We start from the raw sequence: 19,099 nt of genomic DNA, 5'->3' as shown, positions 1-19,099 counted from the left end.
GAATATTGTATTGAATTTTTCGCATTCCTGGACACTCCGCTGCAACGTAGACCTGTTTAGGTGCGGCGTTTGTTTACATTTTGACGCTATAGAGATAAGAGAGAAAACAGGGGGGGCGGAAAGGGCCAGCCTGACACCACACACATCCACCCAGTGCTTAACACGCACCCAGTGTTTTTAAAAAGAAGGTTTCCGTTAAGAAATTAACATTTGCACCAATTTTCACTATCATATTTGTAATCAGCACGTGAAAATACGTAAGAATCTAGAGTATAATTTAGACTCCCATTTCCCGGAGTCGAAGGGGTCTTGGGACACCCTGTATAGTTACCATTAATTACAACAGATTTCGTTGGAATATTTTCTCTGTTGTAAATTTCATTATTGTTCGTGCATACATCTGAAAACAATAATTATTTTTGTTATAGGAATGTGATAATTATAAAAGAAGAAAAATTAAGTAGCTATAAATAGTACAATGTTGCATAGCATAAAACTATTCATTTACAAACCTAATGTTTCATGTATTTGCAACGTAGGAGGCAGTGGCAGAGATATTAACGAATTGGAATCGTCATCGGTGTCGCTGCTTGATACATGCTTGTTTTTTTGTCTTTTTCTCTTTTTTGGGGGTTCAGCTTCTGACTGCAAGTCTGATGTTTCTTCTGCCACTTTGGCCTTTGATCTTGCTTTTGCGTAATTATCTGAAAGTATTTTTAATGATAAGTATTTATTTTAGTTTCATTGTACATAGTACAACATTTTTAACTTACCAAAGGTTCCATTTATAAAACATTTAACTTTGTGTTTCTCCCAACCTGTGTTTATTTCTTCACATTTTTTAATAGCATTTGCTAAACGATTTGGTGGTAATGATGACCAGTAGCAGTAACCATTTAGCAACCATGCTGATGGTACTGCCTCTACCGTGCCATCTTTCACAAATTGTACGATGCTCCACGAATTCATACTGCAAATAGTTAACAAAATTAATACAATTGAAGAGTAATAAGAAAACTTATTTAAAGAAATGTTGTCTGCAATTATCTGCAACCGTAATATCTAACGATTTCAATCCTACGTTAAGCCTGTACGACGATCATTGGCAGAACCATTTGAAAACTGATAACGAGTAAACTTTTGATGTTATAATATCAATAGTATAGGTAAATTTCCACACCACCCATATGAGGTATTACCCTGGCGCGTTACTGTTTTTTTTTATAACATAGGTAGTTCGCCAATAGCCCTATCGTCCTATGATGTGGTTAAATTTTTTTATCGGATTGCAAATTAGCGAGATAAAAATATTTTATTAATTTGTGATCCGGTAAGAAAAAATAGACCACGATTTTGCTGGCTTTACATACAATACAACTGCAATAGTTACAGTTGACTGGGACAGATATACTTATTGAGCGTGCTAAAAATTCTGTAACATGAAGGTAGTTTCTAAAATATCTACCCTTAAAAAAAGATATACATGTACGGACTTACGGAGAGCAATCAGAATGTAGCATGGGAAAAACAATAATTTTTTCTTAAAGTTTCAATTTAACATATTTATTAGCAATGTCTGCAATATCGAACATTTCCAAAGGACCTAAATCAGGAGATTCAATTAAAAAAATTCCAAAGCAGGACGATCTACAAGGAGTTTTATAAAAATCTTTCAGATGTAAAAACTTTCTACCAATAATTTTATATGATTCATTCAATAATACTATATTTTTTACAACAATTATATCACTACTACTAAGAGAACAGCAATTATTAGGCTCAGTAGTTTTTAAACAGAAATGCTGAAAATCGACACGTTTGAATTGTTTCGTAATTTTGATATTTGTTATTAAGGGCCCCTCAAAATGTTCTTTTTTAAAAATAGGTAATTTATTTTCATACATCTTTTTCTTCGAGGGAATATTGCATTTTTCCGAATGTCGTTTTACTATTTGTTCCAATACTTTATCGTTTTTCCGAATAGATTTTAAAATGGATTGTAAGAAATTTTCAAATTTAAAAGAACTGAAATTGTCAAGAGGCCCGTGATTTCTAACATCTTCTGCAATATGTATAAGATTGTGTATATTGTGAGATATATACTGAGATCCGTATAAAGATTTAAAAGTTTTTACAAAATATTGTAATAGCTCAGATGCATAGTCAATAAAATCAAAATATTTTGAATTGGATAAAATGGTTGTTGCAACATGCAATGAAAGGAAATTCAAATATCTATTATTACTTAAATTATGTAGCAAAACTACTGGGCCAGTATAGAGTAAAAATTGCCTAAATTCTGTTGCTTTCCATCGCTTAAGATCCTTTAAAGTTCGCGGTTTTCTATTAAATTCTAATGGAATATACTTCGCTAAAGAAACTAAAGAATTAGATATATTAAGGGATTGCAAATGTGAGATTTTTGTAGAAGGTTTACCGCAGCACCATAAATTCAAAAGCAACTTTTTCATGACACCCAAACAAATTAAGTGCATATAATCTAAAGCAAAAGAATCGATCATATTTATACCCGGAATATTTTCTAAAATAGATGTACCAATATGGTGGTCATCATCAATTTTTGATCTAAACTCGAAATCATTCCTCAAACGAATATTATTTAAAGCAGGAAAGCATACCCTATTATCAATAAAATCTCCTTCGATACAACACTTTGTACACGAATGATATCCTGTATGTCCTTTCACGTATTTTATTGAAGATTTCGCGGGAGCATCACAAATGAATGATTTTATATGAAGATGAAAGTGTTGTTCATTAATTAAAAATCCATTATTAATAAGGTCTTTAGCCTCCTCAACAAAATCGTATAAAAAATTATTGATATCTTTTGGTTTTTCGTAACCATGGTAGATACCTACCATTTCAACATTTATATATCCTGTGAGACTGCAAAGAATTGGAAACACTTGACTAGTAGAACTTTTCGATAACGGAAGACCGTTGTTGAGAAAGAGTAGGAATGTTGGACGAGACGTATAAGAAATGGATCACTGGCACTTTAGTTGTAGTTGCAAAGACAACAGTCAGAATATCCTTTATTAAAACACTTATCGAACTAACCCAACACCACTTAAACTAATTGAACTAAAGAAAGTTAATGAACCGAAGCAAGGTTTTTAAGTAAGCCAGAACATAGGCAAAGACCAGAGAAGCGCAATGATCTTTTTGTAAAGAGCAACGTTCGTGTCGAGCAAGCAACTCTCACGTTTTGAAGTTAACTGACTTCTCGGGAGATCACCGGTTTCCTCGAAATAAGATCGGTGAGGGGAGAGAGGTGAAGAGGAACCGATATTGTCGCGAGTTGTTATTTGGATTGGGTTAACCCCGTCACCTCTCTCGTCTCTGGCCTAGGAGAGCTCACGTGCCGCCGTTTCGCTCGCGTGATCCACAACATTCCGCCCGCCTTTGTTGATTGAAGTTACGAATCAACAAACTTTCAAAAAGTAAAATTTTCTTAAAGATCGGCGGTCTCAGTAACGGCTGGAAGGAGGCAAATTTTCGCAATAGGCCGAGTAAGTACAGACGTGGCAGTGCGCACGGTTACGACTCGGACGAGTCCATCGGCACCGGCATGAACTTGCTCGACTCTCCCCAACGGCCATCGTGTAGGTGGAGTAGCTTCATTTAGAATGAGGCACAAGTCCCCAGGCTTTAAGTTAGGCTGCTCCTTCGTCCATTTAGTCCTTTGCTGCAAGGTCTGCAAATACTCGAAGGACCAGCGATCCCAAAAGTGATCTCGTTGTTGCTGAATCATTTGCCAACGTTTTAACCTCGAGGATCGAACATCCGTCAGCGATGGTTCCGGAATAGCCGTTAGGGGAGAGCCTATTAGAAAGTGGGCTGGGGTCAAGGCGGTGAGATCGGTAGGCTCATCAGTTAAAGGAGTGATTGGTCGAGAGTTTAAGCAAGCTTCTATTTGAGTTAATAGAGTCGACATCTCCTCAAAAGTGAGGAGAGTCTCACCTATTACACGACGAAGATGGTACTTCACCGACTTGACCGCTGCCTCCCAGATTCCTCCGAAATGCGGAGCAGCAGGAGGGTTGAATATCCAGTTAGTCCCGGATTCAGCTAACGCTTGTCGAGTTTTTTTCATCTCGTCATTGGCTGCGTTGAGCATTTGACGCAACTCTTTATCAGCACCGACAAAGGTTGTGCCGCAATCGCTACGAATAGAGGCGCAGACTCCCCGACGCGACACAAAGCGACGATAAGCAGCGATGAAAGCGTCGGAAGAATAATCGGAGACTAACTCGAGATGTACCGAGCGGGTTGCGAGGCATACAAAAACTGCAACGTAGGACTTACATGTCCGGGCGCCACGTCCAGGAGAGAATTTAGTAGTAAAAGGTCCAGCATAATCTACGCCCGTATGGTAGAAAGGGCGAGTAGGTGTCACGCGCGAGGCGGGTAGATCGCTCATTTTTTGATCGGCAGTTTTCGCGCGCCATCTCCAGCATTTTAAACATCCGTGTATTTGTTGTCGAACCGCTCGACGACCGCGCGGGATCCAATACGACCGACGTAAATTGTACAGGGTGATTTGAGTACCGCCATGTAACAATCTCTCGTGGAAATAATTGATTATAAGCGAGGTAACATGGCTTTTTTCAGGAATTATGATCGGATGTTTTTCATCATAATCCAGTAGAGAATGTTTCAGTCGACCGCCGACACGCAAAATACCCAGCTCATCCAGAAATGGACTGAGTCGAGCGAGAGGTCCCCGGAGAGAGGACTGCGAAGTTTCTAAACAAGCAATCTCAGTACAAAAAAAACGGCGCTGCTCGCACCGAACGATAGTAAGTCTCGCGTTGTCAAGTTCTTCGGTACGAAGACAAATATCCTTTAAGGCGGAGGTCCTTCGCGCGCATTTGATGAAACGCAGACACCAAGCAACGGAACGCAAGAGGCGCGTGAAGGACGAGTATCGATTGAGCAAATCCGTCGGTTCGGTGGGAGTCGCGACAGCTAAAGTGGTATTAAGTACCGTTTTTTCTGGGCGTCTTTCCTCCTCCGTGTCCAAAACTGTCGGATAGTATTCCTTGAACTCAAGGGTAGTGGTGGAGAGGAGGGAAGGTCCATGCCACCAGAGAGTGTTATTGACCAGGGAGTCACCGTTTAAACCCCGAGAAGCGGGGTCAGCGGGGTTTTCTTTAGAGCGAATGTGATGCCAAACATCGGGAGGAAAGAGGTTTTGGATTTCCGAAACTCTATTAGCTACAAAAGTTTTCCATCTGGAAGGTCGACCTTGAAGCCAGCTAAGTACAATGGTAGAGTCCGACCAAAGGTATATTTTAGCGTCGTGCAACTGTAAAACATTTAAGACGCGTTTAACTAGTCGCGAGAGAAGTACTGCGGCACACAATTCCAGCCGCGGAAGAGATACCTGTTGGAGGGGGGCTACCTTCGTTTTTGCCGTGACTAATCTCACGAGCGGCCTAGCGTCGGTTGCCATTGTGCGAAAGTAAACAACACCGGCATAAGCTTTCTCCGAGGCATCCGCAAATCCGTGTATCTCGAGCACGTGTTTATGACTGATACCCATCCAGCGAGGCATCCTGACAGTCGAAATCTCGGCAAGACTATGTGAATAGGAAGCCCAGTATTTGGTCTGCGCGAGGGGGAGGGGATCATCCCAATCGAGTTTTAGAAGCCAAAGAGTTTGCAGGAATACTTTTGCCGTAACAATAACTGGAGCCAGGAAACCTAGCGGATCGTAGACCGAGGCCATCTCCTTCAACACCTGTCGTTTAGTGATAGTGACCTGGGGGTCGCGAGGTTTTAAGTTGAAGAGGAAGAAGTCCCCAGCTGACTGCCACCGTAATCCCAGCAATGTGAAGACCTTTTCAAAGGCGTGTTCGCTTGAGGAAGCAACATGCTCAGGTGACAGATGGTCTAGCAACCTTGGGTCATTGGCAGTCCACTTCCTCAAAGTGAAACCGCCCGCCTTGAGGGCGCCAATTAATTGTTTTTGAGTTTCTAGAGTTTCCTCAATAGTAGATGCTCCGAAGAGCACATCGTCCATATAAACATTCGAACGTAGACAAGTGGCGGCCAGCGGAAAACGACTTTCTTCGTCGAGACTTAGCTGTCGTATAGTGCGCATGGCGAGATAGGGAGCGCAAGCTAAACCATAAGTGACCGTACGAAGCCGATACTCGTTTATTTCCTCGTTCGGATCGCGTCGCCACAAGATGCGTTGAGCGTCCCGATCGTCGTCAGCAAGCCAGATTTGCCGATACATTTTTTCCATATCGGCGGCAAATACTATTGGATGGCAACGCCAGCGTAGCAAAAGGTCCGGAATTTCCGGCAACAGATTCGGTCCAGAATGTAGAATGTCGTTTAGGGAGATTCCCGTTGTAGTTTTACTAGAACCATTAAATACGACGCGGAGTTTCGTAGTAGAACTTGACTCTCGAAATACTCCGTGATGCGGCAGATAGTATTTGATAGAATTTTCTCGAATTCCAGTAGCAAGTTCCATGTGATTGAGTTCGAGATACTCGTCTAAGAAAGCGCGGTACCTTTCAGCAAAGTCAGTAGAGGTAGTAAAACGTCTCTCAAGTTTCGTCAGTAAATTAGTAGCTGTTCGTCGAGAATCGCCTAGAAACGACAGATCTCTCTTGAGCGGAAGTCGTACAATGTATCGGCCTGTTTGGTCTCGAGTGTGAGTACGAACGAAAGTTTGCTCGCACTCGTCTTCATCCGCGGTCAGCTCAGTAGAGCAGGGAGGAGGATCTACTTCATCCATTGACCAAAATCGTTGTAGAAGAGGGCTGATATCATCGTCGACCGAGCAATGTAGGACGAGACGACGGGTGTTAGAAGGAGAATCTTCGGGAAGTGACGGCGGACCAGTAACAATCCAACCTAAAGTAGTAGCTTGAGCGACGGGACAACCCGCAGCACCCTGACGCAGACCTTCGCGAATGATCAGAGCGTAAATATCGGCTCCAAGTAAGAGCTCGATGGGTTGTCGAGAAGTGAATTCTGGGTCAGCCAAATCTAGATTGCCTAGATGAGGCCACGTGCTCGGACCGGCAATTGTAGGAGGCTCGTGAGAAGATATTCGAGCAAGGATGACAGCGTCTACTGAATATGAAACCGTGGGATCTAGGCGAGATGACACGGTCAAATTCACCCTTCCTCGAGGACGACTTCGCATGGTATCTACCCCCGTCAGTGGTATATTGAACTGTTTGCGAGGAATTTTAAAGCGTTGCACGATGCTTTCCTTAATCAAGGACACTTCGGCACAAGGATCGATTAAAGCGCGGACAAAAACTCTTTCGCCCGGACGAACCTCTATTCCAACAATAGCAGTAGCCAAAATTAGAGTTTGGTTAAGTCGAGTACAATTAACCACCTTTGAGACAGGATTGGACGCGGAGGACGTTTTGGACGAAGAATCGCGATTTCCTCCTGAAGGAGGATTTTCGATGGGAACATGTAATGCAGTATGGTGCTTTCCGACGCAAGTTTGACAACGTTTGTTGGAATGACAATCGCGTACCTGGTGATTTGACAGACAATTAAAACATAGTTTTTTTTCTGTTACCACTTTTCTCCTCTCCGGGGGGGTCAGGCTCTTAAACCTAGGACAGAAGAGAATAAAATGATCCTTTTCGCAAAGACGGCACTTCGAAGTTCCGGATGTTCCAGTGACGGCGTGCACCTTAGGTCGAAGCGATGTCCAGCGAGTAGCAGCAGTTGTCATAGGTGTCCGTCTCTCAGCAAGTGAAGTGGGGAGCCTGGTATCAGCAGATGCAGACGGAGCAGCCAAGTGCGATGAAGCAGCGGTAGTAAGAAGGTTGCAAGCAGGCAAGGAGCTTTTTGTCAAAGATCGCAATCGGCCAGCAAGAAAGTCAGAGAGTTGGGAAAAGGTCGGCAGCTCCTCTTTTCCCTCCAACGTTGTTTCCCAATGAAGTCTAGTCTCTCCATCCAGACGTTGTACCGTAATGTAGTTTAGCCAATCGCTCCAATGTTCGACTGGACGTTTGAGCGCAGCTAGAGCCTCAACGGCGTTTTGAGTCCCATGGAGTAGTTCTTTGAGCTCCGCAGCAGATTCGGTTTTCATGGTAGGAAGCGCCATGAGAACACTGAGTTGGGCGTCGACCAGTACTGGAATATTCTCATACTCTTTCTCGAGTAACTTCCAGGCACGTGGAAAATCATCGTCCGTGACAGGAATATTGTTTAAGCGATCGGCAGGATCCCCCGTAACATTCGTTTTCAAATAGTGCAGGCGTTCAACATTGGTTAGAGTAGTGTTGTTAATAACCATAGATCGGAAAAGATCTCGGAAGCTGATCCACTTCGTGTAGTCGCCATTGAAGGGTACGAGGGCAATTTTTGGCAAGGATAGCTTTTTTGCTTGTGCCGGAGCCGAAATGGTGACCTGTTGAACCGTCGTTGGTCCCAGAAGTCTCTTCAACTCAGCCTTAACAGTAACGTAGGCTTCTTCAACCTCGTCGTAGATGTTGTTCGTAACATAGAGGGATTGGAGAAGATCATCGTTTTCTTGAACGTGAAGCTTGTCGTCGTTGGACACAAACTCCAACCAGTATGATTCCAGCAAGTCCAATCTAGCTTCTACGGTCTCCCGGGTAATATTAGCAATTCCCTTTTTTTTGAAATTATCGATGATACGAGATATTCTCGTTCCCAACATTGCCTGCTTTTTAAGTAGAGCATCCATGTTTTTCGAACAACTGAAAACCGTTGGAAGTCGATGCTGTTGTCTCTCGAGGTCGATTAGGACGTACCGACCCAGCGACCGTTAATTCAAATATCACGAACCGTTCCACTAACCGTTTCACTAGTTCTTCACTAATATCCAGCTCGAAGGACCTTTAATTTATGTTGAGAAAGAGTAGGAATGTTGGACGAGACGTATAAGAAATGGATCACTGGCACTTTAGTTGTAGTTGCAAAGACAACAGTCAGAATATCCTTTATTAAAACACTTATCGAACTAACCCAACACCACTTAAACTAATTGAACTAAAGAAAGTTAATGAACCGAAGCAAGGTTTTTAAGTAAGCCAGAACATAGGCAAAGACCAGAGAAGCGCAATGATCTTTTTGTAAAGAGCAACGTTCGTGTCGAGCAAGCAACTCTCACGTTTTGAAGTTAACTGACTTCTCGGGAGATCAGCGGTTTCCTCGAAATCAGATCGGTGAGGGGAGAGAGGTGAAGAGGAACCGATATTGTCGCGAGTTGTTATTTGGATTGGGTTAACCCCGTCACCTCTCTCGTCTCTGGCCTAGGAGAGCTCACGTGCCGCCGTTTCGCTCGCGTGATCCACAACACCGTCAATATTGATATTAATTTCAATAATATTGTTATTAATAAATGAAATGTCTACGAGTCGAACGAGGTTTAGAATAGAATTCTTTAAGCCAAAATGATAATAATGCCCTGCTTCAATCGCTTTAGTAACTATTTTCTTTCTACATGTTTTTAAAAGATTTCTAGCATCTATTGGTATGTTATTTGGTATAGGCCTATGTAATATAGGAAGTAAATCATTAATAGCGGCATGAGAAATATTGTGCTTTACAGCCCATTCTGATAAAAGTAGAGGAAAAGTTTCAATATTATTTCCTTCAACCGACTCGTGAGCTGGATGTGCGGAATCCTGCCGTTCTGTAATTTCTTCAATCTGAAAATTTTCTACAGAAACTTCGTTTTCGATAATACTATCTAAAGAAGAATTTAAGTCAACTAAATCATTTGGAGATTTTATATCTAATGAGGTAGAGGCTTCCTGACATAAAGATTTTTTAGCACGCCTATAATATTTCTGTAATTTCCTTTTACCAGGCATGTTTAAATCTATCAAAAATATAAAATACAGACTTACCTGAAATAGTAAAACATTTCTCCGTCACAAGCTTCTTTCTTTCTTCTTTCACTTGTCACAGAATCCTGATCTATCACCGATGCCAGCTAATGCTCAAATGGCGAGAATGCCTACGCGATCCGCGATTTCTTTCGCGTAGCGCGTCTTTTGTCGCTTGCGCTGACAATTGTTTTTCAAATGCAGTGGTTAAATAAAAGACGGACACAACAATATACAAACATTTCGTTGTGTGCGTACTGCACTATATTTACCACCTGGAATATCTCAAAAACTAAAGGCTATGCCCGGGTTTGGTAGTGAAATTCGCTTGGACCATTCGATAGCCTACCCAAAAAGACCCTTCTTTGCCAAGTTTTAGCCCCATATATCATCTGTAAGGGTAGTTATATACTGAGAAAAATCGAAAAACCAGTTTTTGTCCGAATTTCCCCATTTATTGACAATTTAAAATTCTGAAAAAAATCTGACACATTTCAGATACTAAGCCACATATTAGGTATCATTTCCAGATTTTTCCGTTGCAAACTCTAGTTGTAAAAAATGATAAACACGAAAAAAACGGAAAAATGCAGATTTCATATAGAAATCTTAAGTTGACTATCACAGATTTAATTTAGCAATGAGATATTACCGTAAGTATTACACTCAATTTTTTTCAAATTCCTGAGAGTGGTGCGTCTTAGTTAAAAAAATAAAAACCACTTTTTTGGCATTTTCCTTAAGTTATTCTTATCTTTTCTGAATCTTAAAAATATATGATGTAATATTAAACGTTCCTATGTTCGGAGAAACATCTTCCAGACTTTAAAACTTGCGTAATACAAAAAACGAAAATAATACTATGTAGATATATTACGAATATTTAGAAGACAATTCAAACGGCGCCGATTGGTGCAGCGGCTATGGTCTCTGCTTCGGAACCGCTGAAGACTTTTTGGACCAGGTACGAATCCCGGTGAAGTCAATTCTTTTTTTCGTTAATCAGAAGGTTTTTCCTAACCATATGATTGTTGTTAAGGGGGCCGGCGCGGCCGTGCAAGAGTGTGTGGGCACACGTACACATCGCTAAATTCGCATATACGTATATGCAATTACAAGGTTTACGACATTTCGAAATTACGCTTCAGCATTGCAAGGAGTAGTTCAGAATTGGTCAATTATGATTCCTAGAAGTCAGATACAGGTCCGTATGGTGCCCAAAATGCATATTTTTACGTTATAGAGGAATAATTTGTAATATTCGGCGGAGACAAACAACAATTCGGCCTGTCACAAACGACAATACAGCACCTCGAGGTTCCGAAATTCTGCACTAGTAGCATGACAATCTGGTTCCGAAAAGTTTGACGGTTGGACGTTACAAATGTTCCTATAGAATATGGCTGATAATGCAGGTCGATATTATATTGTCCATCGATAATACAGTGTCCATCGTCCATGCAAACACTAAATTTATTGAATAAAAACACTGGTGCGCGAAGCGGCTATCTTCTGACGTCTTGCTTACTTCGGTTGCCTCGTGACAGGCCAATACCAGTGGTGTTGGACAGGCAATATCTGCCGAATATTATGAATTACTCAAATAACGGTATAACGGTATAACGTACGACCTGCATTATCAGCCATATTCTATAGGAACATTTGTAACGTCCAACCGTCAAACTTTTCGGAACCAGATTGTCATGCTACTAGTGCAAAATTTCGGAACCTCGAGGTGCTGTATTGTCGTTTGTGACAGGCCGAATTGTTGTTTGTCTCCGCCGAATATTACAAATTATTCCTCTATAACGTAAAAATATGCATTTTGGGCACCATACGGACCTGTATCTGACTTCTAGGAATCATAATTGACCAATTCTGAACTACTCCTTGCAATGCTGAAGCGTAATTTCGAAATGTCGTAAACCTTGTAATTGCATATACGTATATGCGAATTTAGCGATGTGTACGTGTGCCCACACACTCTTGCACGGCCGCGCCGGCCCCCTTAAATCTTTGTAAAACTATTTTTGAACAATGTGCAGGTTGTTTTTAATTAATTTTTCGGAAAAATATTTTTTGAGTACTTTCAGTTTTTAGTCATTTACGGACTAATATATTTTAATATAATTATTACTGATTTATTATATACTGAATAAGACATCCAGTAAATATAAAAGTAATACAGTCACGTATACAATACAGGAACGTTTAATATTACATCATATATTTTTAAGATTCAGAAAAGATAAGTATAACTTAAGGAAAACGCCAAAAAAAGTGGTCTTTATTTTTTTTTTAACTATGACGCACCACTCTCAGGAATTTGAAAAAATTGAGCATAATACTTACGGTAATATCTCATTGCTAAATTAAATCTGTGATAGTCAACTTAATTTAATTTCTATTACGAAATCTGCATTTTTCCGTTTTTTTCGTGTTTTTCATTTTTTACAACTAGGGTTTGCAATGGAAAAATCTGGAAATGATATCTACTATGTGGTTTAGTATCCGAAATGTGTGTCAGATTTTTTCAGAATTTTTAATTGTCAATAAATAGGGAAATTCGGCCAAAAACTGGTTTTCGATTTTTCTCGATAACTACCCTTACAGATGAAATATCGGGCTGAAACTTGGCAGAGAAGGGTCTTTTTGGGTAAGCTATCGAAAGGTCCAAGCACGATTAAAATCCCGCTGGGGGCTAATTTCACTACCAAACACGCGGGCATAGCCTTTAAGTTCTAACAATATTCGGTAATACTTAAGAAACAGTCATCCCTAAAACATACGAAATTTAAATCCTAAATACATTCGTAAAACCTAAAGAACGGACGTTCCCAGAACATCCAAAATTTAAGTCCTAAGGACATTCGTAAAACCTACAAAACGGATGTTCCCAGAAAGTCCAAAATTGAAGTCCTAAGGACATTCGTAAAACCTAAGGAACGGACGTTCCTAGAACATCCAAAATTTAAGTTCTAAAGACATTCGTAAAACCTAAGAAACGGACGTTCCTAGAACATCCAAAATTTAAGTTCTAAAGACATTCGTAAAACCTAAGAAACGGACGTTCCTAGAACGTCCAAAATGTAAGTCCTAAGGAAATTCGTGAAACCTAAAAAACGGATGTTCCTAGAACGTCCAGAATTTAAGACCTAAGGACATCCTCCGAATGTTCAGAATGGACGTAGGACGTTCGGATATAAACTGGACGTATGGTGCTATCTGGGAAGTTTCGGCTGAGGATTTCGGTATAACGATTATTGCGCGAGTAAGCACGGTTCTTTACTGGACTGTGAATTTAGTGTAAATGAGGTAGACGCGAAAGCAAACATTTCCTTGAACTGTTCTTTCCGCGAGGGTTTACGGATCTTGTCAGGTATGTGATTCCTACGACGGAACAGTTACCAAGCGCTTCCCTGCGAGAATCCTCCCGCCTCATCTATATCCGTTGTCGTCCGCCGTTTCGGGCGAATCCACTTAATCTGTAAGCGTTAAGTAGTTACGCGTGGACAAAAGGTTGTATCGTATTCGAGCGTAGGGGAACGGCTCGCAGAACGATAATCTCACGCGAGTCAGACCCCGGGACGTAATACACGTGTATTCGCTGCATTTTCAAACTCGATTTTCTCGAAAACAAAGCGTCAAACGAAAAAATGTTATTCCTTTTTTTCGACTTATTTTTACATGTAGTATTACCCCCTGCTCGGTTGTACCACCCGTATCTCGATGTATAAAAAAATGGACTTATACCACTTTCAAAAATAACGGCTCATATAATACAGATTGCTAAAACTTTGGAAAAAAAACTATTAGGGAAGACTCGTGTAATTATGGTTGACTTGAATATTGAACTACTATTACCTCAAGTTATGATCGACGTATCTATATATTGTAAATGGAATTGCGATTGGAGACACGTAGTGGTGAGGAATAAGCCGTAGTTAATAACGGTAAACACAACAAGAGTTTATTAAGAGTGAATATAATAACGCGATGCGTTGGTTATCGCGTCTGTCGAATAACTGAATAAGACAAAGGTCGCACGACGCGATGTTCGGCCGGAGGACGGCCCGAATTGTGAAAAGACAATCGCCAGAATCGAAAGACGATCGCCAAAATCGATCGATCAAAGTATCCCGTCTCGCGATATGGCTTATGGCGGTCTCCTGTGACGACACTATGCAATCGGAGGAACTACAAAAAAAATTATAAAAAATAATTTACTTACTAAAACGTTGCATGCCAAATGTGTTGTGTTTGATAAAGGAACTGTGGTGGTTAAATATAAAAAACACTTCACAAACACGAGGATCCGTTAAGCGACAAGAAAATGTGCTTTATTAAACTATGGACGTACACACCGCAAAATCTACACTCTTAGTCCGTCAAATCTTAGCACTTGAATCCTGCTCCTGCTCCGGGGTCAGCTCTATTTAAAGAAAAATCAACAAGGCGGAGATATCCGTTAACTGGGGGAAAAATCATCCCTATTCGCTAGACGACTTGAGGGAGGAGGGTCTTCCTGATCCGTGGAGGAGGAAGTCACTCCTTCAAGTCGTTTTAGTGGATTTCCAGAAAAATATTCGTAGTATGACCTCGGAGCAGCGCGTTCATAATATCCCAAGTGGGCCTCTTAATTTATGACCCCTCGCCCTGGCGCAGACCGAGGGTAATGTCAATTGCTTGGATATACTGCACATGGGCTAGGACCCACTGATTCCGTTCGGGGCCCTCGCGTACCCGGATTAAGGACCCTCGGTATCGTTTTATGGTCCCTTTTCCCGAAGTCATTTGGAACGGTGTAAAAAAGGGAAAAAGGCCTCTTCGTAAAATAAATACGTTAAAAGTCGAGGGGCCATCTGTGCCGCTTGTAAACGGACGCGCATTTCTTACAAAATGGTCGCCAAATGTAGAATATGCATTAATCTCAAAAATAGCGTTTCCGTCACGTCCGTGTCATAAACCTTGTTGACGAAGACTCCACGTGTTTCGTTCTTTTGCTACGAAACACTCGTGGACCCCCATTTACATTTCATGGACCCCCAATTTTTATTTTCGCTGTCATGAACCCCTTGCAGTTCGGAATCGACCCCTGGGGGTCGATATAGAGCACTTTGGGAATCACTGGTGTAGTTGAATATCAGCTGAGCCAGGTCCGTAGCCTATCCAACGCGGTACCCGCAGGGTTTTCAAAGCACACCAATCCGTGCAAAATGCATCCCAGGTCGCCTGCGTTTGATCCGATACGCGATCATCCCATTCGATTTTCTCCAGCCACTGGGTTTGCATGAGGATTTTTGCACGTATGATTATTGGGGACAACCACCCCAGAGGATCAAATAATTTCGCGATCTCCGAAAGCAACTCTCGTTTTGTCATCCGTTCTGCACAGGACACGTGTGGCTGCAGGTCAAAAGAAAATGCGTCCTGCGCGGGGAGCCATTTTATGCCGAGAACCTTCAATTCTGATTCGTTGAACATTCTCAGATCGCCCGCGTGCGAGTGTTCCGTTTCAGGGACATTTCTTAGGACGTCGGAATCGTTGCCTGCCCATTTCCGAAGATGGAAGCCAGCTCGACTTAATAGCTCACAAACCTGAACACGGGTTTCTTCGAGGAGGCGCTTATGCTGGGCCCCGATGAAAACGTCATCAACGTAAATGTTGTTTTGTAGAACCTGTGCCGCGAGGGGGAAATTTGGACCCTTCTCTCTCGAGGATACCGATCTCTTTGAGTACGCGCATCGAGAGATACGGTGCGCAGGCCGTTCCGTATGTTACCGTATTGAGTTCGTACGCTTCGAGTTGGTGGGTTTTCTCATTCTCCCACAAGATACATTGATGTTTCCGATCTTGTGAATGCACGACAATTTGTCGGAACATTTTCTCAATGTGCGCAACCAGTACGAACTCATGGAGACGCCAATTTAAAATTATGCGTGTTATGTCCTGCTGCAATTTTGGACCCGTATGAAGAAGGTCATTGATCGAATAGCCACTCGAAGTTTTGTGAGACGCATTGAAAACGACGCGCAACTTAGTCGTTTGGCTTTCTTCGCGGAGAACGGCGCGATGTGGAATGAAGGTTCTCGTCTTATCGATGGACGAGAGCTGCGTCATATGTCCAAGCGTTACGTACTCGCGAATAAACTCGGTGTATCTAGCTTTAACTTCATCATTGTGTTGCAGCTGTGTGGTTAGTCGCTTGAGAGATGCTGCAGCGCCGCGGAAAGAGTCTCCGAGGAAATCATCGGGTATCGGTTTGATAAAGGGCAACCGCACGATGAAACGACCTGTAGCATCGCGACTGTAGGTGGTGGTAAAGTGTTGCTCGCATTGGTTCTCCTGCGGGGTGAGGGAACACGCTTCGGGAACGGCTTCGGTTTCCCAAAAACGAGACAATGCCTTTTCGAGCGAGGCCGCGGTGACCCCGTGATGCGCGGTGATCGTTGGGTGCGGGACGTTGGCTCCGCGGATGGGTCCGGACAAGATCCACCCGAAGACAGTATTTTGGGCAATAGGCCCGTTTGTCAGAGAGCAATGGACGCCGGGACGGATTATCTGACCGTATAACTCCGCACCTAATAAAATTTCGATGCGCTGGTCTGACGCAGGGTTGGGATCGGCTAGCGCGAGAGTTGTAAATTCCCTGTAGTCGTCCACGGTGATCGGGGGCGGAACATACCGAGTGATACTTCGAACTATGAACGCGCGTGTAGAAATTACCGGCTAAATTGACACGGAATTGCCTATACATATTTGCGCGCTATAGTTGATACTACTGGCGGGTTCGCCACCGAGCCCTGTGACAGAAATCGGCGATCTTATTTTTTGAAGTCGTAATTGTTGTACGAGATTGTTTGAAATGAAGGACGCTTGCGATCCTTGGTCAAGCAGCGCACGAGCTAATCGCGTCCGGCCGTCCGGTGTGTAAACTTTTACGATTGCGGTAGCAAGCAGAACAGTTTTCTCTTCTTTGGGGACGGTTTCAGCGAGATGTGTCGCTGTGAGATCGTAATTCGCGTTCGATGTTGACGATCGCGCTTCGCAGTTGGTCGACGTAGCTGTCGAAGGTTGCGGAGGGACGGTCGATCGAGTCATCGAGTCGTATGTGTGAACGCCCGGTTTTTGCTTTGAAGCTTTGGGAGTTCCTCTGTGCAACAGCGTGTGGTGTCTCCCGCCGCACTCTCGGCAGACATGAGTACTTGGACAATTGGACACGGTATGCTCGGAGCCTAAGCAGTTTATACAGACGCGTTCATTTTTTAGTACTTCGAAGTGAGCGAGGGGAGACAACTTCCTAAACGCCTTGCAATCGCGTAACGAGTGCGAGTCGTTACACATTGAACACGGCGACCGCGTTCGTACGGTTTCCTCTACGACATGCGAGGTCGACGCAGGTCGCGATGGACCCGGACGCTTTGCGTTAGCTACGGATTGCGATTTCGGTTCGGGTTCTTCCTCGACAGCCGCTGCTTTCGTGAATAAAAATTCTTCGAGCTGCTTCAACGTCGGATAGGTTCTGGTTTTGCCGAGCAAGTCACGCCACTCGCGCGCTGTGGTCTTTTCGAATTTGTTCGTTACTAAATATACGAGCAGATCGTCTTGCGAGGTGCGACCTAACTTATGGAGCGCTTCAAGGGTATTACGAAAATGCACGGTGAACTGTCTTAGCGAATCTATTTGCTCCATATTTATGGACTTTAAAGAAAACAACTTTCGCATCAGAGCGTGAACGATTAGCCGTTCATTGTGGAAATTCTCCTTGAGGCGTTCCCAAGCGATTTCAAAATTCGAGTCGATGACATCGAGGTTTTCCACGGCCGCGAGCGCGTCGCCTGATAAACTACCGAGTAGATATTGCAATTTCACGCTGTCCGTTAGCGAAGGATTCGAAATTATGGCGCTTTTGGATCGCGACTCATAGGGTTTCCACTTGGCGCAGTCCCCACTGAATGTAGGAAGTTCGACTTTCGGAAGCTTAATATTTTGGATCGAGCTTACCGGCGTTGGGGATACAGACACTGGGGAGCTAGCTGCAATCGGTGTGGGAGAGATCGTCAAGCGCGAGATCGCTTGTTTCAGCATAGTCCAACCGTCGAGGTAGAAGTCCTCCATACGGTCCATGGTGTCGGACTGGAAGTAAGGAAGAGTCTCCTTCGTTGGGTCTAGTTTCCTGGCAGCTTGCAGGGCTCCGTTGAGTTGCCTGATTTCGATCCATGTGTCCTCAAAGAGCTTGATCCTCGCCTCCAAGAACGGGACGATGAAGTTGGCCTCGCCTTTCTTCTTTGTATTGCTCAAGATCTTCTGTAGCTGAGAAACAGCTTGATTTTGCCATTCAAGTACGGCCTCGAAGGTTTCGATCACGCTGGTATTCATCGTCCTTAGTGGTAGACTCGAAGTCACAACGTTGAAAGACAATGGTTGGTGTCGCAACCTTGACGAAGGTAACCGTTACACTTTTCAAATTTGAGACGAATTGCCTGGTCGATTCCGGGGAAAAGCCGAGCAATAAGCAGCATCCGGCTTGAAGGACCAAAATTAAACTGTTAGCACGGGGAACTTTATAGGAAAGAACCGTGCTAGAGGGACTATACAGTATACAGGGTGGATGCAGAACGCTTAGAATCGGGAACCGGAATCGATGGAATGCTAGGCAATTGAATTGTACTCAAACTTTCACTTCACAGAACCGATTGTCTACGGCTTTCACATTTATTTTAGGACTGAATGTACGTAACGCACTACAGTACTTGAAACAATTATAATTTTACGGAAGCACCCGAGCTACGAAGCTTCTACCGACAGGTATAACGTCCTCTTAATGAACAATCGCTGAAGAAGAACGCTCGCGATGTTTATGCTTGAGGAATCGAATTACGACAGACCTTGACGACGAAAAGTCGGTTTGATCGATCGGATCGATACGCATGGGTGAATCGCATCCCCACTTCTCTCGCACAAGAGCCCGGGTTACCCAAAATCTCGCGCTAACGAAAGACAATCATGTCGGACGGCGGGGTATCGCTCGCTGCCGCGACTTACAATATATACGCGTTAAACAAACTGAGATTAAATTGAAAATTAATATAAACTAGATGATAATTATTAATAACATTGATGTTGAAAACGGATTGGTTAATGGAGCACACATGCGGAATATTAAAATTTAGTACTTCTCAAGAAAATACTAAAATTCCGTCTATATTGTGGTTAGATTTTC

General features: G+C 42.8%; 2 protein-coding genes across 2 annotated transcripts; both read right to left on the bottom strand.

The window, feature by feature from the left end:
- Positions 1 to 841: 841 nt before the first annotated feature.
- Positions 842 to 8,728, bottom strand: LOC143217706 (uncharacterized). Its single transcript, XM_076442248.1, has 3 exons — positions 5,414 to 8,728; positions 3,545 to 5,335; positions 842 to 970 (listed from the first exon to the last, which is right to left on the bottom strand). The coding sequence occupies exons 1-3, from the start codon at positions 8,726 to 8,728 to the stop codon at positions 842 to 844; spliced, it is 5,235 nt and encodes a 1,744-aa protein (XP_076298363.1).
- Positions 8,729 to 14,767: 6,039 nt separating this feature from the next.
- LOC143217705 (uncharacterized) lies at positions 14,768 to 18,255 on the bottom strand. Its single transcript, XM_076442247.1, has 4 exons — positions 16,626 to 18,255; positions 15,658 to 16,577; positions 14,948 to 15,040; positions 14,768 to 14,878 (listed from the first exon to the last, which is right to left on the bottom strand). Exons 1-4 carry the CDS (start codon positions 18,253 to 18,255, stop codon positions 14,768 to 14,770), a joined length of 2,754 nt encoding a protein of 917 aa, XP_076298362.1.
- Between the last annotated feature and the right edge of the window lie 844 nt (positions 18,256 to 19,099).

The sequence above is a fragment of the Lasioglossum baleicum genome, chromosome 17, assembly GCF_051020765.1.
Source record: "Lasioglossum baleicum chromosome 17, iyLasBale1, whole genome shotgun sequence".
NCBI lineage: Eukaryota > Metazoa > Arthropoda > Insecta > Hymenoptera > Halictidae > Lasioglossum > Lasioglossum baleicum.
This window is presented reverse-complemented; position numbering and strand designations above follow the sequence as displayed.

Coding starts and splice junctions, on each gene's coding strand:
- LOC143217706 (XM_076442248.1), bottom strand. CDS start 8,728: ATGGATGCTCTACTTAAAAAGCAGGCAATGTTGGGAACGAGAATATCT. Junction 5,336..5,413: donor AGGTAGCCCCCCTCCAACAG/GTATCTCTTCCG, acceptor AATGTTTTACAG/TTGCACGACGCTAAAATATA. Junction 971..3,544: donor CCGTGCGCACTGCCACGTCT/GTACTTACTCGG, acceptor AACTATTTGCAG/TATGAATTCGTGGAGCATCG.
- LOC143217705 (XM_076442247.1), bottom strand. CDS start 18,255: ATGAATACCAGCGTGATCGAAACCTTCGAGGCCGTACTTGAATGGCAA. Junction 16,578..16,625: donor TAGCGCGCAAATATGTATAG/GCAATTCCGTGT, acceptor GCGCGTTCATAG/TTCGAAGTATCACTCGGTAT. Junction 14,879..14,947: donor TCGATTCCGAACTGCAAGGG/GTTCATGACAGC, acceptor AGTGTTTCGTAG/CAAAAGAACGAAACACGTGG.